General features: G+C 35.0%; 1 protein-coding gene across 1 annotated transcript in view; it reads left to right on the top strand.

The window, feature by feature from the left end:
• Positions 1-24,262, top strand: part of cdh23 (cadherin-related 23) — a 200,694-nt gene that overhangs the window by 22,636 nt on the left and 153,796 nt on the right. The window contains exons 3-5 of the mRNA XM_026257924.1: positions 14,533-14,675; positions 14,771-14,818; positions 15,577-15,669. Of these exons, the coding sequence (XP_026113709.1) occupies positions 14,533-14,675; positions 14,771-14,818; positions 15,577-15,669 (284 nt within the window). The remainder of the gene's footprint in view (positions 1-14,532; positions 14,676-14,770; positions 14,819-15,576; positions 15,670-24,262) is intronic.

Here is a 24,262-nt window from a genome sequence, read left to right as displayed (position 1 = left end):
ATATATATATATATATAATTATAATTTATTCAAAAGATATCACAAAAAGGAAATAAAACACATTTATTTATTTGAAACAGCAAGTTACAGTATAGAGAGAAAAAGAAAGGAATATATAGGAAGCTAAAAAAATTTATCTTTATATTGTATATGTACTGTGTATGTAAATAAATAAATAAATAAAATTATACAGAAGTTATCACAAAAAGGAAAATAAACAGATATTTATTTATTTACTAAATGAATAAATAAATATATAAATGCATAAACAATATTTCATCTAAAATTAAATTGCGCAAATAGAAAAACATTTATTTATGAAAAATACAAACTAATTATACAGTTACAGAGATTATTATTATTATCTTAAAGAGAGAGTATTATTATTATTTTATATTGCATGTAATGCTCATAAGGGAAGCAAATTCATCATCATTGTGGTATGGCTTGGTTTTATCATGAAGCATTATCAATCATCAGGTGTGATCATGTTTGAAATGCACAGGATATTATTAATAATTAATGACATAGAACAATGAAGGAGGTTCAACCACAATATGCAAAGATATGTCTAGTTTTTGTGCAGTATGAATTACACAAGTTAGTTTTTACGATAGAATAATAACAAACATAATGCAGCATGAATGTACATTTATTTTAGCAATAGTAAGCCAAAGGTGTTGTCTAATATGGGAATAAATGCATCATGTATGTTACTGGATATATCATGTGATGCTTGAGCAGCGTGAGAGAGCATGTGCGGCATGAGTGTGCTTGTGCATGCTTGTGTATTGTTGAACCTTAAGGTGATGGAGGTAAAGGGTACACTCTCCTGAAGCGTGACAGATTTAACCATAAATCAGCTGGATTAATACACACTGGCCCAAGGTCTGTGTGTGTATGTGTGTGTGTTAAAACACACGAGTCACTTAGAGCTGGACTCAGACCTCCATCAGTCTGTTGTTGTGCCATCAACCCTGATATTAATGCTCAATACTCAAACCAGACAGAGAGAGAAAGTGTAGGAGAGAAACTTTTATGACGTGTATTAATTCAATAAAGCTAATATCTTGTGCATATTTGTGTAACATTAACTACATTTACATGCAATTATAATGGGATTTAGGCAGTATTGCAATTAAACTGTCCCTCATTTAAACACAACACTTCAAATTGATGCAATTAAACTCATAATAATGGCAACCATAACTGTAGTAAAATACAGTATGTTGCATATACAGATTTTAGTGCCAGTAATAATGTAGGATGTAGGCGTAGGGTGAGCGAAAAGCTTGACATAGTGGTTTATAAAGTTTTAAATATCCCCAGGAGATGTGTGGATTACTTTTCATTATGGATGGATGCACTTTTATGGGCTTAAAAATCTCGACTCCCATTAACTGCCATTATAAAGCTTGAAAGAGCCAGGACATTTTTTGATATGGCTGGAGATGATATTGATATTGGATGGCTGGAGAGTGAGTAAATCATGGGGTATGTTTCAATTTTGAGTGAACTGTCACTTTAAGTGAACTCTGGTTATTGTAAATAATCACATTATTGGTGCACGTCAACGGAGTCACTGACTGGTTTCATGCATTGTTTGATACCAAGTAAACATTTAATATGTTATTTTTAAAATTTGTTCTAGCTAATAACTTATAATTTAATATAAATATGTCAATATTTATATTAATATTTACTATGTGTGTAACAAAAAATATATTTTTGCAGAATTTATTAATTCATGTGTTTATTCATTTATTTTTACAGCAAGGTTTACTTTTAATTTTCTTGCCAGTTCTTTTGTTCAGGTTTGTGAACTTTTAAGAGACTGGTGGAAATGTGTGTTGCACTTGAATAATTTTGGGACAAATTTTCAGTAGCAGTTTGCTTTGTCATGTTGCTATTCGTGTGAATAGATTTCCAAATGAATATTTGCCAAAATCCCTTCACCACTTCATTTACTTCCTAAAATTAATTGGATCCGGAAGGCAAAATTTAGAGCTCAAGCAGAGTCCCCACTTCTGTTGCTGACAGCAAGCGAAAGCTGTTTTAAAATTTTTCATTGTGGAGCTTTTGTTTTAGCATTGTTTCTGGATGATTATAATTAGCACTTTACCCTGTGCTGTCATGAATACAGTGTTCTGGTTTTGTACTGGTGTGATTTGACACAGTCTTTATCAGTAGTGTTTGATAGCTCTCCTGAGGGACTGACCCAGTGTGCTCTCTGGAGCTTTATCCATGGAAATGAGCTGTCTGGATGTGCCCGAATGTGCCTTTTGGAACACACACACACACACACACACACACACACACACACACACACACACACACACACACACACACACACACACACACACACACACACACACACAGGCTCTCTGTATGTAAATGTGCTGACTAGGGCTGGAAGGTATGTCCGTATAGAAATGTTTCTGCCAATAATGATTCTGCTTTACCATTTATACCATGATGTACAGACAGCAGGGTCTGGCAAAGTTCTGAACTGAAGAATTAGCTTTTAATTCATTAATGTGTGGATTTGAATTGAATTGGCCATGCCTCACAGGAAGTGAAATTGGAATTTGAATAGAAATTCAAGGTAGAAGAATTACATACAATTCAGATCAATTTAGCAAGTGGTGGCATTCAGGAAAATTGAGTGTTCTTGTGAGCTGAGCTGAAATGAATTAAATATAGTAAGTTCTATATAATTTAAGTGCAGATTTCTAGCTGTATTTATCTGTAAGTCCGATAAACCCTTCAGTCTTTTTTCCATCATTCACTAAGTAAAAAAACTACCTAGTATTGTTTGAAATGACATGTATTGCCATTATGTGAATTTATAAAGTTCAATTCATTGATATTTAATTCATTTATATTTTATTTTATTTATATTCATTTATATTTATTTTTGATAGGTAAAAATTGATAGCCTGAAGTCGCTTTGGATAAAAGCGTCTGCTAAATGCATTAATTTAATTTAATTTAATTTAATTTAATTTAATTTAATTTAATTAAATATTTACCTTTTGATATATATTTAGACTATATTGTTGTTATGTTTAATCGTTAAAATTTTTGGGGTCACAAAAAAAAAAGATTTACTAAGAAAGAATGCATTGAATTGATTAATAAACTGAGAATGCTACACAAGATTTATATTTTAAAAAATTGTTCAATCAATGAAACAATATCACAGCTTCCACAAAATTATTAAGCACATATGAATTATTAATAAATGTTTATTGAGCACCAAATAAGCATATCAGAATAACTGGAGTAATGGCTGCTGAAAATTCAGCATCACTAATAATAATAATAATTTGTAATGATATTTCACAATATTATTTTGAGGATCAGAGACTTAAACTCTTGAAACCTTCCCCAAAATTTTTTAACTTTGTGTATATGTATACATACAGATTATTTTATTAAAATAATAGTTTTACCCAATTTTTGGGGTTGTTATATGACTAATAGTGTTAGTTTAGCAACACACTGATGTCAGATCAGTTTTAAATAGGATCTCCTGTACACTTTGTGTTAGTATTAGTGTTCCCTGTGCAGTTGCTGCCTTTGTAGAGGGTGTGGACAAAGGCAGCTCACTAAGTTGAGGAACAGAACAGTTGAGTGTGTGTGTGTGTGTGTGTGTGTGTGTGTGTGTGTGTGTGTGTGTGTGTGTGAAACTCCTGATGTGAATGGACCCTCACAGGGATCAGACTCACTCTGACATTTAAAGTCATTTATGGTTGGGGCACAGCGAGTCACTGAAGGGGGTTTGGTCCGATTAGATTATGTTGACTCCTCAGGGGTCTATCTAACGGGATAAACTCGGGATTGCAGGTCAAATTATGCATGGAAATACACTCACATAAAACATGAGCAGAAACAGATTTGCACGGATCACCCCGAGAGAGACCTAACATCGCCTGCATTCAACACTGAAACCAGCTCCATTCAAATTAATCATTTATGCTACTTACATCTTTTCTCCCCTGCAAATGTGGCTCATGGTATTTACCTCCTCCCTGAACACATTAGGGAGGGTACCATAACTCATGCTCTGGGGGGGGACTAACCTTTTTCAATAGCCCATAAACAAATTAGGGCTCCTGTGCTTCAGTGCCTATGCTCATTAGTGGAGAGGAAACTCAGGCGTTAAGACATTACGGGCACATGGATGAAGAACAGCTTTAGACGGAGATTATGACACAAAGCCAATTAACAGCCTCTTTGATTTACAGTTCAGCCCTATTAATGAAACACCCGCCATTAACACAATGGGTAATGAATTCGAGGCTGTGAATCATGTATCAGAGTTGCAGTCGTGGAACATGTGCGGTTTATCGCCAGCGTGCAAGACGATGCTTTCGACGGGGCAAAGACTGATGATATCTGCGTGATTGTACGTGGGACTAAGTGACAATGAGATAACGTAATAGAGCGCTTTCCGCTTTAACTGTGCTCTTCATGTCTCTGTCTTACTGGGCAATAATATAATAGATTAACAATGAGGGTTTCTTTCCTTGGTTGAGTTTTTTTTTTTTTTTTTTTTTTCAGTGCTCTGTCGACATTTTCACTGGCCCTGAGTTTTTTTTTTATCAGTTGTCAGAAGCAAAGCAATATTTATATTTCTTTATTATTATTATTATTCTTTATTTATATTATTTTTATTATCTATAGTTTTCTATTTAAATCTATTTTGCAATGTAGTTTATTCCTGTGATGCAAAGCTGAATTTTCAGCATCATTACTCCAGTCTTCAGTGTCACATGATCCTTCAGAAATCATTCTAATATATATTATAAAAAAAAAAAAGTGGATTCATTGATGAATATAAAGTTCAAAGATTCATTTTAATTTTGTTACTTTAAACATGTCTTTATTGTCACTAGAGTTGTTCCGGTATTCAGTAATGCGATATATCACGGTAATGAATATGGACGATATTTGTTATCGTGGGCACTTCTAAATACCGCAAATAATTATGCTAAAAATTATTCTGAATTTGTAATGCATTTTACACTATTAACATCAACTGGTCAAAATGCACAACACCGCTGCATGCTGTTTGAAAGACTCTGTGTACTCTGATGTAAACAAGCATGTAACAGAAGCACATGGAGGAGCACATGAGGGAGGAGCTGAATGAAAGCACATTCAGTCTCTGACAGCAGATGGCGCTAAACTGCAGAAAATGCAGTCCTTGCCCTTGAAACACCGCAAATAAACCAGCTGTACTACTTTCTGGAACATATTTAAATAATTTTAAATTTGTGTATTTGCTATGATGTTCATCACAGTGCCAAATACTTAAGTATTAATCTGGACTACAACGTGCCATAGATATAGTTTAAAAAAGGTTTAGATTTTTTTTTTTTTTTATCACACTTTACATCAGGGCTTCATTTTTAACATTAGTTAATTCATTGGTTAACATAAACTGCCAATGACAAATTCTTCTGAAATTTAAATTAACCTTAGGTATTCCAATATTTAATATCACGTTGTTAAAATGTAAAGTTTTAACTGTATTCTTTAATGAGCTAAGTGTTGGAAGATGTTAAAGGTTTAGTTCACCCAAAAATGAAAATTAGCCCATGTTTTATTCACCCTCAAAGCAAAGTATATGACTTTCTTCTTTCAGACCAATCCAATCAGAGTTAAATTAAAATGATCCTGGCTCTTGCTAGCATTAGAACATGAGTAGGTGGGTGTTTTTGTTCAACAGTCCAAAAGTAGTCAAATAAAGCACGCACATCTGTAATAAAATGTGCCTCACATGGCTGCTGGGGGTAAATAAAGGCCTACTGTAGTAAATCCATTCGTTTTTGTGAGACAAATATCCATATTTAAAACATTATATACACCATTTTCTCACTTCCGCTGACTGTTATATGAGCAAGCCGTTCTGGGCGGACCGTGTAGGATGTATGCGCAGTGCGCGCCTCTGAGATATGCTAGTCTCGCGAGTTTGTTTTCAGGAGCAAAGGAAGCAAAGTTTCCTTCCTGGCTTATGTCGAAATCCTCCAACATTTTCATTACAAATACTCATTTTGTTCTTTTAAATCATGACTGGCGTTTAGTTTCGTTGTCTCTCCTCCGCGCTTCCTGTGTTCGTCACAGATCAATGGTGCGTGCGCGACTTGTATTTCCTACATCATCCGTTGGAACGGCTTACATGTATGACAGTCAGAGGTAGTGAGAAAAAGGTGTTTATAATGTTTTAAATATTTGTTTTACAAAATCGCATGTTTTGCTACAGGAGGCCTTTATTCACCAACCGGAAGGCACGTTTTATTATGGACATGTTCGCTTTATTTTTGGATTGTTGAACAAAAACACCCACATACTCCCATTCGTACTCTTGCAAGTGCCGAGATAATTTTTATTATATAACTCTGATTGGATTCATCTGAAAGAAGAAAGTCATATACAATTAGGATGCTTTGTGGGTGAGTAAAATAAGGATACATTTAGATTTTTTGGGTGAACTAACCCTTTCAATATAAATGGGTCAAATGGATATCCTTGCATCATAAACTGTAGTTTTTCAATGTATCACACCAAGTGTTACATTTTAAGATTGGATGTCAAGCTAAAAATAGTTTTCGTTTTTAAAAATGTGTGTTTTTTTTTAAACAGTGACGTGTCCTGGTGGTGTTGAATGTAACACTGCTCAACTGGATGCGTAACACAATGTCAACTGACCTAAACCTTTCTCACATTGCCTCTGAATAATTAACCAATTGTTTATGTTAATTAATTATTGATGTTATTGCTTGTATACATTTTGTCTCAGATGTTTCTTCTAAAATTACTTCTTGGAATAATAAGTGTAAATAAGTTATTTATAAGTTGAAATAAATTAAAAATGTATTGAGATACTTTGTTATCTCCATTTGCTCTCCTATTATTGTCATCACCGTCTTGGAAAAATGACTGAGATTTTAGCGAGATCTCTTGTATAAGTCATTGCTGGTCTGGTTTAGGATGCTGCTTTTCATTGTTCTCAAATGTTTCTCTGAAGTGTGTGTTAGTGTTTGTTTGTTTGTGCGTATGTCTCTGTATTGCAGTACAACATTACAGTTGAGATGATAGTAATAAAGTTGGTGTTGTGCTGGTGGAGTGGTGACCCCAGGCCCCTGTGGGCCCCCAGAGGAGCTTTTGTGTAGTCACAGGGGCTGAAAGTATATTGATCTACTCAGGGATGGATGCCCTCTCTGAGCTGATTTACTGGCCCCAGCGGCCTCCTCTCCAACAGACCAGGAGCTACATAAAACACTTGACTGCCAGCATCTCTACACAATCACATCTCATACTCGCCCTCTCTCTATCTTTCATTCTCCTTCTGTTTATTTCTTTCTTTCGTGCTCACATGCTAGCCACCTATACGTCTTCCATTGGAATCTGGAAGTTTCCATTAATGTGTATTTCATTCATGTGCTGTATGCACTCACTATTAAATGTTTTAGAGAGGCATTATTGTACAGTAATACTGCAGTGGAGAACCAGATAAAACACCTTGATATACAGTATGAATCTGGTAATCATTCAGTGCATAGAATAGGCACTACCATTCAAAAATTTAGATTTTCTTTTGAAAAAGATTCTTTTTATATTTTTGTCTCATTGTAATATGCTGATTTTTTGCTTATTATTATCAGTGTGAAAACGTTTTTGCTACTTAACATTTTTGCGGAAACCATAATACATACATTATTTAAAAGTTTGAGGTTAGTGCGATAACCTCAAAAAACTAAATCATTTAAATGTGTTATTTATTAAGCAAAGATGCATCAAAAGTAAAAATGAAACATTTACAATGTTACAAAAGACTTATATTTCAAATAAATCTTGCTCTTGTAACTTTTCCATATGATTTTTTTTAGGATTCTAAAATATGTGTCATGTTTCAGCAAAATATTATGTTTTTATATTTAAAATTTTAGACTAGTAAGATCCATATTAATAATTGAGCAACGATAATTATTGAGCAGCAAATCAACATATTAGAATGATTTCTGGAGGACCATGTGACACTGAAGACTGGAGTAATGATGTTGAAAATTCAGCTTTGCATCACAGGAATAAATTATATTTTAAAATATATTAAAATAGAAAGCATTTTTATTTAATTTTTTAAAATTGTAATACTGTTTCACAAATTTAGTGCATTTACTGAAATCTTTATATATATATATATATATATATATATATATATATATATATATATATATATATATATATATATATATATATATAGGCTTTAGATTATAAATAGTTATTCAGTATCACAAGTAGCCCATATATGACTCATGCACTCTGTTCCAAGTCTTCTGAAAACCACAAAGATTATCACTCAATGACGTATCTCATGTCACTGCTATCGTGTGGCATCAGAAGTTTCAAAATATAGCTAATGAGTCATATTTGCTATTTTCATGGTTTTTTTTGTCCGTTTTGGAGCTTGCCAGGCATTGGCAGTATTTGTTTTGTGTTAAGGAGAAGTGCAGCTTGCACATTCTGCTTTAAATCTTGCATTTTGTGTTCAGAATACGGGGTTTGGATGTCTATGATAGAAATCCGGCGATCCATAGCTTTAGGCTGTTCACAAATGTTCATGTTTCTGTTTGTGTGTCATTCTAATCACCTGTGGCAGTCAGATTTAATATTTTTTTGTCCGGGATTTTCTGTTTGTGTTGTCTGGTCAGTGTTGTGCCATCGAGATGAGTTACATTCTCTGAAATAAAACATTTTACACACTTGCTGAGACGGGCCTGTGACTGCAACAGAGAGAGAGAGAGATAGATGATCCCGCAGGCACATTGCTCTTGTCAGTTCTTCCCGGCTGGGTGGTGTGTTAATGTGCAGTGTATCAGTCATGAGCATAATACTGAGCTCACTGTGGCCTAAATAGTGTCATCTATCAGCCCGAGCCAGAGAGAAACAGATAGAACGTGAGTGTCACTGCTTTACACATACTTGCATATAAACGTACACACATACTCGTTACATACAGTATCAACACACATCAGTGTTGTTCTGACGGGACAGCTGTTCCAAATGCTCTGACGTGGGATTATATTACCTTCTGAGGAATTTTATTCAACACATAATTTGCAGATAACGCAATATCATAATGCATTTTGACAACACAATTCCTTAATACATTGCAGTGAATAAATCCATTAAACATGGAAGACGAATTGAGAAATGTTAAAAAATAGATTTATTAATTTTCTTTTTTTACAAATATAAATAACAATACATTTATTGTAAATTGTTCAAAAATTCGAAAAATGTTTTTTATATATGTAACCATGTACAGTTTAATCATTTTATTGAATATAATTTAAAAAAAAAATGTTTTATTTACTATAATTCACATAAAACCAAAAAGTTATTAAAGCAGTTTAAAATAACTATTTATTTGTATTATATATTTTGTGCCTACAATGGGTTTGTTGCATATAACACAATCCCATCATGCACTGCGACAACTTGTTTTTGTGCACATTAGATTATCATGGTGTTAGCTTAGAAATATGCCAGTATTTGGCAAGGCAGCTCATTAGGTTTTGAAACAGAGCCACAGTTTGTATTGCAGATTGACATTTACACTGTTTTTAGTTTCTTCTGAACATATCCCACAATCCCTTGGTGCACAGACACACATCACTAACCCAGAAGAGCCATTTGTTACCCAGCATTCCCTCTCCTGTCCACACACGATGGATTCTTCCATCTCTTAAAACAGTAGAAAAGAGAGGGGGAAGTCTTTATTATTTATGAGTGCAATGTAAAACGCTTAATTTGCACCGTCTTCAACCAAATTATAACACACTGAAAGCAGCAGAATTTGCATAAATCTCATTATAAACCGAGAGCGCAGTTCATAAATCCTCCCATTAATTAGAGGTGTTTCACCTCCCTTTCACACAGCATTGTGTATTAATAAACGTGTATGCGCATGTGGTTTAACTTATTGACCTTTGTAGTTGCTGGATGTGTCTGGATATGAATGAGCTGTTTGTATAGTTTTATTTGATACATCATATGTGTGAATGGATTGCTATTGAATTTTCTTTATTTTATGCATCAATTTATGCACTTGGCAGACATTTTTATCCAAAGTGGCTTTTAAAGCATGCACCTGTGCATGCCCCTGTGAACTGAACCCAAGACCTTAGTGTTGCTAGCACCATATGTATGCGAGGGCTTTTGTATGCACAAGTCTGAATCTTGAGTCTGTGTGTGTGTGTTTATGGCTGTGGAAGGGATTGGGCCTGATCTGTTTGTTGGTCTTTCTCATTAATGTAGGATTTGCAGCATTAGGCGTCTGGCGTCCGTCAGCAGAACTAAAGCTGGAATGAGTCAGGGACCCCCTCGCCAGGTGTCTTCATAAACACACACCTGTTACTAGACACACACAGACTCCATGTGTGTGATCTATAATGAGCTCAGAGGATGTCTTTGTTACTTTGGCTGTATGGTAGCAGGTTTTTTGGGATATTGAGACTGTTTGAGAGGAGGAATGAGAGAACAAAGAGGTGAAACCCCTCATTTATAGAGGTATTTTGTTTCGATTTTGATTAATGAGACGAAGAAGGAATTAAATATTAAAATGAATACATCTCAAGGTAATAATTTTGCATCAGATTAAAATATCTAGAGGAAGTATTTCTTAAAGGAGCAGTTATTTTCTGTCATTATTTAATCATCCTCCATTGTTTCAATCTTTTAAGAATTTATTTTCTTTTGAGATATTTTGTCCAAGTTTATGTACAAGTTAATTTTACAATTTAAATCCTGAAGTGAAGTATATAGTATTTTTTTTTTACATGTTTATTATACTTGCCTATTGTTATGCCCTGATTTGCACAAAGTTTGCTGTTTAGTTTACTTTATATACATAAATATATCTCATAATTATTAAGGGGGTCATATGATGTTGCTAAAAAGAACATTATTTTGTGTATTTGGTGAAATGAAATGTGTTTATGTGGTTTAAAGGTGGGGGAGGGGGGTGAAATGCTATTTCATGCATACTGAGTTTTTTACACTGTTAAAGAGTTGGATTCCCATGCTAAACATGGACAAAGTTTCAAAAATTAAGTTGTACGTTTGAAGGAGTATTTTTGTTCCCAAAATACTCCTTCCGGTTTGTCACAAGTTTCGGAAAGTTTTTTTCGAGTCTGGCTCTGTGTGACGTTAGATGGAGCGGAATTTCCTTATATGGGTCCTGAGGCACTTCTGCTGGAAGAGCGCGCTCCCGTATAGCAGAGCACTGAGAGCACAACAGGCATTCACTGATCAGAGCGAGAGCATCGCAAAATGTCACAAAAGGAGTGTGTTTTTGGTTGCCAGGGCAAGACAGCCCTGCACAGATTACAAAAAAAAAAAAACAGCATTAAGGGACCAGTGGATGGAGTTTATTTTTACAGAGCATCAACAGAGTTGTGCAAGTGTTTGTGTTTGTTCCCTGCATTTCGAAGATGCTTGTTTTACAAACAAGGCCCAGTTTGACGCCGGATTTGCACATCGTTTATTTCTTAAGGATGATGCAATCCCAACGAAAAAGGGTCACGATCGTGTGTTGGAGCCGCAGGCGGTGAGCAAAACTGCTTAAAATATCTCTGCCTCCTTGTTAGTGCGTCCGCCTCCCATGCCGAGACCCGGGTTCGAGCCCCGCTCGGAGCAAGTCGTTGCTGCTGTTGCTCTCGTTCAGTTTCAGCCTCGGGATCTGATTCTGGATCATAAATAAATGGCTGAATCTGACTGTTAGCCATGGTTTGTTTTGGATGATGTTTTTTTTCCTCACGGTAATGTCACTTCCAAACACTCTCAACGCAAAAGCCTACTGGCGCTCGTGATTCTTTAGCTCCGCCCACACGTCACGCCTCCAGCCGGTCGTGTTTTTCCGGGAAAAATCGGTACACACTATCTTTCTCTTATGAATATAATAAAACTAAAGACTTTTTGGAGTTATGAAGGATGCAGTACTACTCTACAGGTACTCAAGATTAACAGGATATTGAGTGAAAACGAGCATTTCACCCCCCTTTAAGGTTAAAAAAAACACATTATTTTCCACATACTGTCCATTTATTGTTTCTTCTCTATACCCCGCCTTCTGAAACACGTAAGTTTTTACAAAGCTCCGTTCTGAAAAGGCGAGGTTTGCTCTGATTGGCCAGCTATTCAGTGCGTTGTAATTTGCCAAAGTGTGAGACAGCAATATTACGCCTCTTGCCATAATTTGATGCCATGTCCCGGTCAGAATACCAGCGTGATGAGATAAAAACAAGAAAACCCATTACAAACAAAGCAATTGTTGCATCTAGTGGGGACATAATTATAATGACTTATACTGTCTTTTTACCTGCTGAGTTGCATCGTGCCGTGTAAACATAAAACCACGTCTCCATTTGTGATTGGAGAAACAACAAACAACAAGCGCTACTCTACACTGCTCAGAGCTGGTATTTGAATCATCAGTAGCAAATCCTTTAAATATGAAATCATACTTACAGACTGTGAGTCAGAACAGCTGGCATTGTAGTCTTCTCTCCCAGGATCAGGGAACGGTTCTCCATAAAATGCGCTGCACACATCTTAATATTTGGGTTGAACTGTTTTGGAACAGTGCTGTAAATACAACTTATCCACTGATTTCTAGTGGTTTCCTCTTTTGGAAGACCAAACAAAGCAGTTTCATTTTCACAACGAAACAGTGTCTCCACGACATGCTGCTGGTAGCAACAGCGAGAATAAAAGTTACACCTTCTTTCTTGGTGTGAACATTTGGGTGGTGTTATGCAAATCTTCCCACACAGTGATGTCGACATGTGGGGGTGAGTTTAAATGAGCCGTTTTAGGAGGGTGTGGACAAGTATTAACTTTTATAAAGAATATCTATTTGGGTTTTAAACTTTAGTCTCTGCAACTTTAGGGATCTTATCTATTCACTAACAGCTTGTAACACTCCAACTTTCAATGAAAACTTGAAATGGCATCATATGACCCCTTTAATGCTGTTATCACGATTAATCGCACCCAAAATAAAATTGTACTGTGAATATTTTTTAAGTATATATAGAAACACACACATCTAGTATATATTTTAAAAACTATTTATATGTATATATTTATATTATTTTTATATATTATACGATTTTTCTCTGAAAAGTTTCTAAAGTTCGTAATGATCTTAGGAATTAATGCTAGTTACTGAAAGTCAGATTTTGTGCAGTCACCATTGACAGATTTCAAAGAAAACCGTAATGTATTACAGGCACAGATTATTATTATTATTATTTTTTAGCTACAGACTATAATTCCATTTAGCCTAAGGAAATCATGTTTAATTTTTTGAGCCAATTCTAGATTGCATATTGTTTTCATTTTTCATGCATCTGGTGTGGGTTTTTTTGTGTTTGGAATGACTTGGCTTCTACTTAACATACACTCACATATACACACATGTACACACTCTCATTAACACACAGTCTATGTTTTAGCTGCCTACATAGTGTGCTTCTAATGCTAATGACTCTTCCGAATGCTAAGTAGGGTGATTATTTTGCCTTCTGTTGCCTTCCAAACAAATTACTTGCAGATAATGCATGTTTATAAGTATACTATATGATAAATATAAGTGCAATAAAAATAAAGTAACATTTAAAATATATGTATTTATATATAATTTATTTAATATCAGAAAGTATGGTTAAAGTTTGTTTCTTGTGATCCAGAGATATTTAGTGAATGCCAAATCTAATCAGATTTTAAACGCTGTATAATCCAGCCCTAATTTTACTTCACTGGTGCCGGCAGAAATCAAAAAACAAAAAAAACAAAAACAAAACAACAAAAGTTCACACTCTTGCTAACCTGCGAATAGCTTATAGTTGTCTCTGCATTTTAAACTGGGACATTTTAAAAGTATCAGACAAATTACACACTTCACCTTTAAATGTGCCTCATCCTTTGTGGCTTCCTGTGCTGCTGGATATATTTACACCTAAGCTAGGCTGTTAATCTTACTTTATGTGTGTAAATCTGTTTCATATTTACCAGCATATTTACCCTTAATGATGTCATATCCACCTGTAATATTTGTATCCAGCTGTACAACTATATCTTATATTACCTAGTTAGCAAATATTGTTGCTTCTCAAGTTTAAAGGGTGTTTTTCTTATTTTAAAACAAGACAAAAGTACATATATACATATATAAAAAGTCTGTTTTGTCTGGAATGTTGCAAAAGTTTGTGATGAGCTGTTTTGTTTTATAGTAGCATACAGTAGTTGCAATAAATGTTTTTTTTATTTATTTATTTATTTATTTTTTTTTAGCTCCGAAAGACTTATATACAATAAAGTTCTTTCAAAGAGCAACAAGTCTTTTGTGTCAAAAGATCAAGGAAAATTAATCTTTTCATGACCCATTTAAGGTGTAATGTTGTCTGAAATATTGTTCATTGTGTGTGTGTGTGTGTGTGTTTGTTTGTGTGTGTTCAGGTACATCCATTACCCAGCTGCAGGCGATCGACCCGGACGGCGAGCCGTTGATTTTCGGTGTGGTCGGGGAAGAGGCCATGCGGTACTTCGCTGTGCAGGAGACCACTGGGGTTGTGTGGCTGAGACAGCCGCTCGACAGGGAGGTGCGGAAAACCATGAGCAACTGGCAAAAGAATTGAATGACTGTCCAGCCGACGCTAGTGATTTAATGCTGCTGTTTGTGTTTTTGTGTCTTCAGACCAAGTCAGAGATGGAGGTGGAGTTCTCAGTCAGTGACAGTCAAGGGGTGAGTTACAGATCATCAATCTATCCACTTCTCTCATCCATCTGTCTCCAAGGTCTGTGTTTTTTAACTTTCCGTTACCGTTCAAAAGTTTGAGGCCTGTACTATTTTTCTTTATAAAGAAATTAATACTTGTATTCAGCAAGGCATTGGATTTTTCAGAAGTGAGATATTTAAAATGTTAAAAAAGATTAACATAAAAAACATGCTGTTCATATCAATTTTATATTTTTTAAAAAAATTGTTACAAAAATGTTTTAAAATAAATGCAGCTCTTTTGAACCCCCCCCAAATCAAATAAATTAAGAATATCAAAACATTCCAGAAAGCTAAAATAATAATAAGAAATGTTCCTTCTGCACCATATCAGCATATTAGAATGATTAATTATGTCTCGTTGCGTAATAGCTAAATTTAGCTTTGCATTATAGGAATAATAATTTAAAAATATCTATTTTTATAGAATTCATAGAATTATTATTTTTTATATAGTATTTCAGAATATTACTGTTTTTACTATATTTTTGATCAAATAAATGCAGCCTTGTTCAGCAGGACCGGACTTTCACTGACTCAAAATGTTTTAATGGTTGTGTAATACCTTATTTTAAAGTTTGGCTCGATTAAGTTTTCTTTTATAGGTTTAATGACTTTAAACTAACTCAGTTTTTTAATCTATGAAATGCAATGTAAAATTTGTAGAATTCTATTTGTTATTTGATTTAATTTGATGCATTTTTTTTTATTTAATTGGTTTTTAGGTCGTCAAGAATAAAGTGAGCATTCAGATCGGAGATGTAAATGACAATGCACCATCATTTCTCAACCAGCCGTATTCTGTTCAGATCCCAGAGGTAATGTGTTACACTTCACTTCTCAAAATCCTATTTTGCTTCTATAATGTGGTTGATCTTCTCATTTACTGCAATGTTTGATGTGAAAATGTGTTGGGGGAGGCATTTTATTTTATTTTGATATGTTATTTAATTTATATATATAAAAAAATAATGAATTTGTTGTAAATATTTATTATTTTTTACTTTAAAACATTTGATATATTTCACAATGCATATTTTATTTTGTTGTATTAATTTATTAATTTTCGTGAAACAATGTACTGTACACCAATGATTTGAATGATTTGATGATGTCTTATGATAGGATTTATTCAAAGTTTGAATTCCAAGAATTATATTTTAATATTATAAAATATTTTTGAACTCTCATTTCTACATATCTTTTTCTTTTTTTTGTCATATTCATCACCCCCATCTGAAATCAACAGACTCCCCCCTTCTCTCACTCTCCTGCTCTTCTCTGTCTATCAGCACTCTTCCAACTTCAACTTATCCGTTTCTCCTTTTCCCATCATCCGCCTGGCCCATCATCTTCTAATCCCTGACATGAGGTAATTTGGTAGAGTAAAGTAGACATCTCTCTCTCTTTCCGCAGCACACACACACACACACACACACCTCAGCTGATGTTTATATTGTGTGTCTATATACATCCCACATTCCTCCTCAAAGCAAATCTTCAAAGCCCCAGTTCTTTTTTCCTCTTTTCAATCTGTCATTCTGAGTAAATAAAAGTAGGGTGAGAGTGAGCGAGTGTGAGCGAGAGAGCTGTATTTAGCTGATGTTGTTTACTGAGGCTTGATGATTAAGCTGTCTGCAGTTAGGAGGACAGAAGAGGACCTGCATGTTTGGCCACTTACCCATAATTTTCACTCTTCATCAGTCCTGTGGAAAACTCAAAGAGATTTGGATTGTTCAGTGTAGAGTCTCTCTTTTAGGGACACTGAATCATCTTGTTCGTTGAAGCTTGTATCATTTCTTTTGAAATGATTTTATGTATAAAACAAGTCCAGAAAATAAAGAGTTCAAAAATATTCTTCACAATCCAAACATATTTGAAATTCAAACTTTGAATAAGTCCTATCATAAGACATCATGAAATCATTCAAATCATTGGTGTACAGTACATTGTTTCAGTAATGAATGAATGAAGATTATTTTAGGTAAAAATAAATAAATAAAATAAATAATATATATATCTAAATAATATAATCTAAATGGTGATTTTCATTTATATATTTACAGATCTTTTTATTTAATTAGTGTAAATACACACTGTACAACATGATTTATACATATTTTACAATGCATTTAATTAATATGTAATGTCCATTATTCTACATGGTGATTTTCATTAGTGTCTTACAGAAAAAGTAGCATAACTTCGGCATAAATGAACACCACGCAGCAAATTTTACCATAATCATTATGGTCCAACAGAGAAACAGAATATCCAAATAATGCAGTCTCTGGATCAGATTTAAACAAGTCATGTCCCAAAAGAGTTGAGTCAGACAGGTCAGTCATTTTCTCTCAGGTGAATAATAACCAGGAAATGTTTTTGAGCAGCTTGGTGAAATTTGTCTGTATGTTCATAGAACACTTGCATTTAGCTAGTAGAACAGCAAAGCACCATAAAAAAGATACATAGAGTATATGTACTGTATACTTCCAGTGGCATCATTAAACATCATTGGTTCTCACATGCTTCATGACTACACGTCATTGATGCCCGGCCTAATTTAATCTGAGAAGTATCAGCAGATTTTAATTTTGGGGCAAACTGTCTTTTCTCCTGGTTTTGAAAGCCAAACCTGCCCCAGTTTCACCCCATCCACCTTTTCCTATTTATCTGACCTGACCTCTCTGGCATGTGGAAACACACTGTCACTCAAACTGTATTCCACCAATCAGGGATTGTCCTGACATCTCTGCTCAGAGTCAGAGGATGAGGAACAGTGTAGGGTGGTAGGAAGACCTGTAAGCACTTGGATGAAAAAGAGGATTTTATTCGGGAAAGGTTAAATATGATAACAGCTTTTATTTCTGTAACTTTAAGGTGCTTTCAAGAACATCAATGAAATTCAAATATTTATTCATGTAGAACATTTATAGAATGGTTTTCGAATAGGTTGAGCATCATAGCGGGCTGCAGGAAAGGACTGTGTGTGAATGGGCTTGTAATTGGCAGTGTAAATTGTTGGGCAGTAACTGTGGGAGGTTTCTTATGGAAGGAAAGCAGGTGAACAGCGTTGCATCTGACAGTTATGAAGCTGCTTAAATTTACAGTTGTGTGTTTGTGTGTGTGTGTGTGTGTGTGTGCGTAAGCATGCAGTTGTGTGTGTCAGTGTTTACTGCACTGTTATTCTGTGATGACACTCCACAGCTGCTGAATCTACAGCACTACAGCAAGAGAATTATATTGTGTGAGAGGAAAAACACTGGTTGTCTTCTTGAATCTGAGTTGAGAATGGCTTGCAATCCTATTCAGTTTGTTGAATTAAATGTATTCAGCAAAAATGCATTACATTGATCAGAAGTGAACAGTAAAGATATCAATTACTATTTCCAAATAAATACTGCTAATTTAAACTGAAAAAATGTATTAGTTTCCACAAAAATAATACACATGCAGCTGTTTTCAACAGGCAATAAATGTTTCTTGAGCATCAAAGGAACGTATTAGAATGATTTCTAAAGAATAATGTGACACTGAAGACTGATTCAGTTTTGTTATTTACAATATTTCTGTTTAACTGTATTTTTGATCAAATAAATTCAGCCTTTGAAAGCATAAAATAATAATAAAAAAACACTAAAATATGGACTAAAATATATAATCAGCAAGCATTTATTTTTATCAAATCAAAATATTTTTTTCAAAATAAAAACCCCTTCTGTTGTTGTTAGGATGGACACCTTGTTTTGTGTAAGACACAGAATGATTTCTCTTTGCAATTACCATAAACTGCAAATAGTGAGTTTTTGGTTTGGCCTACATTTTATACATCTAGCAGAGCTTTTATGCAGAGTGCCATGCATGACACTGAAAGATTTGTATGTGTTGTTGTTCTGTGTGTTTGTAGTGGAATCACTGATATTAGATTGACTGGATGATTTTTGGCTTTAGTTCACACAAATGTCAACTTGTTTCATGTGCAGAAACAGGCAAACACACTTTGCATTTGCAGTTAGACATCAGAGAGACTTGAGATCCTCTGTGGCGGTGAGCCGCATGTCGGTAAATATATATATATATATATATATGTGTGTGTGTATATATAGATCGTGTGGTTAAACACATGACAACACAGGAATGATAAAATACACAGATAAAGCATCACATTTAATTGTGACAAAATCATTTTCTCTATTTTCTCATTTTCTCCCGATTTTTCACATCACGTTACGACTTCCAAGCTCGTTCACAGAAACTTCCCAGAAAGACTTGAAGGCGATGCATTCTGTTATTAATCTGCAGTTAATCTGTGAATTACATGAATTGTACTGTACAATGCAGCTTTCAGTGAGAGAACAGTGTGAAGAATTTTTTTAATAATCTAAAGATTTTTGGTTGTAAATTGGCCTTTGTACAATGTTAAAAAATAAAGGTTCTTTATTGGCATCTTTGGTTCTATGAAGACCTTTATATCTATATACCTTTATATTTAACATTGTACAAAGGCCAATTTTTTGTGTCAGGAGCATATAATGTCCAAAACCGCTGTATTGCTTGGCCCACTCACTAGCGTTATCACTGAATAAGAGAAATAGAGAAAATTTGTGAACATTACAAATTTGTAATTTTAACAAGATGTAATCAAAGGTCTTTAGTAATGATAGAGGCCAGTGCTGCATGTCACACAGTGGCAAGCTTAATAACTGTTTTGGGAGACAGCGTATGGCATTAATAAACACTTTGAAGGGTGAGCTCAGACCTGTCAGAACAAAAAATAGGATATTTTCAAACTGACTATTTTCACCCCCAAACCTGCCAAAAATCCAGAAGACAAAGAGCGAGTGTGCCGGCTTTCAATTTACGTTCAAAGAAAAATGGAGCTGTGGGAAATGGAGATTTGTGGTGGACAGTGATGATATGGCCTCTTGATCTGTTTGAAAACTGCCTGCCAAATGTAAAGCAGCGGATGTTTAGGGAAGGGAATTGCTCTCCCCGGCCAGTCATTACGGAATTCACTGCTAGAGCGGTAAACTGGAGGCTTTATCCCCGTCAGTCTCACTGAAATCTATTACGAACACTACCACACACACACATGGAAGAGAGAGCACTTTCCCTGCATCTCTAGTGAATTAGAGAGAGAAAAGAAGGCAGAAAGACATGCACTCAACTATTTAGCATTTGTATTTATACAATAGATCAGGTTTGGCAACCCTGGGGCAATAATTGGCATTCAAGAGAGATCGATATTACTTAGTTTAGATCTTTGTTTATTGTAGAAATGTCGAGAAATCAATATTATTTTATTGTAGAAATGTCAAATATCCTCATACTGTATCTGGATGTCAAATGTCCTCTCGGAATGATGCACTATTGTTGGAAAGTTTGAGATTGTTAATATTTTCTAGTGTTTTGAAGTCACTTGTGCTCCCCAAGGCTGCATTAAATGGAAAATGCGGAAAAACTGTAATATTGGGAACTATTCTTATGATGTTAAAGAACTGTTTTCTATTTGAATATATTTTAAAATGTAAAAAATGTTGTGACACAAAGCTGAATTTTCATCATCATTACTCCAATCTTCAGTATCACATGATTCTTCAGAAATCATTCGAAAGATTTTCTGCTCAGTAAACATTTCTTATTACTATACATTTGTGGTCAAATGAATTCATTATGTAAACCATAAAACATGTCAACGTTTGCTAAAATTCAGATTTTTTCAAACCTCTTTGAATTTCTTTCTTCCTCTTAACACAAAATAATATTTTTTGAAGAATGTGTGTAATCAGATATTCGATGCTCTTCAGTGGCTTCCATAATATTGTTCTGTACGGTGGACGTCTGTTGGGACCATTGACCCAAACTTTTGAAAATACTGTATAATGGATAGTGGAAATCAAATTGAGCGAGAAACATGGCAAGTGCTACAGTATTTAGTAAAAACAGTCACATCACCAGTGGGCTCTTTGGTCTTTGTGGCCTTAAACTGCCATCTCTCATTGAAAATGAATGTTTTTTGATTGCATTGTCGTTGCAAATTGCTGTATATGTGAATATATGTTCTGAGTTTGGCCAAGATGATCTCAGAAGACAGCATAATTGAGCTCAACAATAATGCTGGAATGCATCTAAATGCCACTAACATCGAGAACAGGTTTTTTGTGAAGGTTATTTGTGAGGTTTGTGTGCATTTATGATGCTGTATGTGAGTTTTTGTCTATGTTTGTGTGTCCATGTGTGTTCTGATGGTTATTTAGTGAGATATCACAGATGCAGACTCATCTTGTTGCAGTTTAGCACACATCATTTACACTTCAGTGGTTAATACTAACAACGCCTGTGTCCTGTCCGTCAAACTCTCTCTCTCCTCCTCTCTATGTCCTGTATCTGCTTGAGCATGAAGAGCACCTTTGATTTGTGTTTGCAGGTTTTGGAGTCTAATCTCACCAGTCATACCAGAGAGAGCTAGAAAGAGTCTTCCATGCCTGTACTGCTTGAATCAACCGAACCACAGAATCACACATTCACATTCATTCCTGTAGCACACGTCGAATGTAGATTAGTCAGAGCAGATTTGTGCCGTAATCACAGGCCGCTTATTTATGTGGGAAGCAGTTTGCTTTCAAGAGTCTGATTCATTGTGCAGGAAAAGACTTTAAAGCGAAATCCCAAAAATAGTATGTTGTAGTGTTTAATATATTAGAAGTATTCATGCTGTTTTGAACAGATACACTACTGTATGAAAGTTTGAGGTTTTAAGGTTTTTAAAAGAAGTCTCTGATGCACCAAGGCTGCATTTCTTTGATCCGAAGTACAGTAAAAAAATAATATATATATACATATTTTAACAAAAAATTCATTCCTCCAGTCTTCAGTGTCAAAACGTCCTTCATAAATCATTCTAATATGCTGATTTGATTCTTATGTATTGTTTTAATTATTATTATTAGTAGTGTTGAAAACCATTGTGCTACTTAATAGATTTGTAGTAACCATGACACATTTATTAGAGTTATTATTATTGTTATTTAGGAAAGTTCAAAAGAGCAGCATTTAAATTTAAATTGTGATCAATATACTGTATCCTTGCTAAATAAAGGAATTAATCAAGAAAACAAAACAAAATCAAACTTTTGAACGACAGCATATTATGGACTACGGTGGGATTTTAAAGCTCATTACTGATGCTGAGGTTTGGTTCAGATTAATGCTCTGGAATTATACAGCGTTTGCACAAAATATAATTTGACATTTTAATCAATTCAATGTTTTCTCACTCTCTGTAAAATCAATACACTTTTACTCACAGATGACAAACTTCATTTTTAGATGCTCTTTTACTTCTGGAAATGATTGTGGATTGCATAATTCGTTCAGATTTTTGACTATGATATATGTTCGCTGTGTGGTTTGTGATTTATTAGTGGATATTAGTTTCAGTGTTTGTAAATGCTTACATTTTCTAGTTTAATCACACAGAATTGACGATTCTGTCATCGTTTACTCATCCTCATGTCAATCAAAATGTGTATTGTTCTTTCTTGCAAAGAACACAAAAGGAGACATTTTTTCACAACAAAAGCAAACTGCAACCAAGAACTGTCACACTTTGAGGAAGTACTGTACAAAAAGTGTTAAAAAGTTTTACAATTCGTATCATAGTATGGATTAAATTTATGTCATTGACTAAAACTGAGTAAATGATGCTTATCTAATCCTTCAGTTAATGTTAATCAATTAATGAACATGTTTTTTATTGTCTAACCTGCTTCTGTTTCATTCTTCCTGTCTGTGTCTGTATTTCAGTCTGTCTCTCTTTCTTTTTCCTCATATTCCCAGCACAACTGCTTTGATGTATAATTGAGTCCTGCACCCCATCCCTCTTTTCCTTTTTCACTGTCTTTCCTCTCTTTCCCTGGAGATTGAGAGAGACATAGCAGGACTGTGACTTGAGCACATGACTTACACCGATAGTCACTGTGAGAAAGTATGCACTACATCCATATGATATGTGAGGAGTTTCCACGAGTAGAATGATAATCAGTGATTACTCATTTATGCATCTAAGCATCCATCCATCCATATTTTAGTTTAGAGTAAATTTACTTGATCACTTAATGATTTATGCAGAAACAACAGAATCAAATGGAGAAGTTGTTGCGGGACAACAGCCTGGTTTTATTCTCATTCCCAGTCATAAGACCCCATCATCACTTCTCACACAAGTTCTCTCCTCTCTTGCTTCATCTCTTTTATCTCTCTCTCATGCTTTGAATTGTCTTTTAAATGAGGGAAGGTTGCATTTAGTTTAGCTTGAATATTAAATGAGTCTTTGTTGGCTTTTGTTTCACTCGTAAATCTTGTTTGTTAAATATTCACAGAGTGCCTCTATCTGCTGTAAAGCTACATGGAGTGATTGCAAACGACCCCCCCCCCACACACACAAACCTGTCCTAAGCTCTATATAATCATAATGTCAGATAATATGAGAGCATTAGTATCTATCTGTTCTCACCGCAGCTATAATCAACTGTTTGATGTGTCAAACTGGGTGTGTGTGTCAGTGTTTGGTGTGTGTGTGTGTGTGTGTGTGTGTGTGTATGTGTATGTGCGTGAGCTTGCATGTAAGATGTTTGGTTGTGCATTTGAAGTGGGAATATCGATGTGTGAGTATATGTATTTGACAAATATGTTTATATACTGTGAAATGTATTTGATGTACCATATTGTGTGATCATGGTGTATACTTGCACTTGATTATTTGTGGTGATCATTTCTCACACCCTGTTTCATCTTTATATCAATCAATTTCTCCTTTTACCCTGTTTTCATCTCCTATTCTCTTTTTATTTCTCTTTAGGTTGTTCTTTCATATTACATCTGTCTATCTATCCATCTGTCTGTCTGTTGGTCTGCTGTCTGTCTGTCTGCTGTCAGCGGTCTGTCTGTCTGCTGTCTGTCTGTCTGCTTCAGCTGTCAGCTGTCTGTTTGCTGTCTGTCTGTCTGCTTCAGCTGTCAGCTGTCTGTCTGCTGTCTGTCTGTCTGCTTCAGCTGTCAGCTGTCTGTCTGCTGTCTGTCTGTCTGCTGTCTGTCTGCTTTTTGCTGTCTGACGTCTATCTGCTGTCTGACGTCTGTCAGCTGTCTGTTTGTCTGCTGTCTGTCTGTCTGTCTGTCGTCTGTCTGTCTGCTTCAGCTGTCAGCTGTCAGCTGTCTGTCTGCTTCAGCTGTCAGCTGTCTGTCAGCTGTCTGTATGCTGTCTGTCTGTCTGTCTGTCTGCTGTCTGTCTGCTTTCTGCTGTCTGACGTCTATCTGCTCTCTGCTGTCTGTCTGTGCTGTCTGACGTCTGTATGTCTGTCTGATGTCTGACGTCTGTCTGTCTGCTGTCTGTCTGTCTGCTGTCTATCTGCTGTC

This window comes from Carassius auratus, unplaced genomic scaffold (assembly GCF_003368295.1).
Source record: "Carassius auratus strain Wakin unplaced genomic scaffold, ASM336829v1 scaf_tig00214573, whole genome shotgun sequence".
NCBI classification, from domain to species: domain Eukaryota; kingdom Metazoa; phylum Chordata; class Actinopteri; order Cypriniformes; family Cyprinidae; genus Carassius; species Carassius auratus.
The sequence above is the reverse complement of the archived record's forward strand: the minus strand, read 5'-3'. Positions and strand labels throughout refer to the sequence as shown.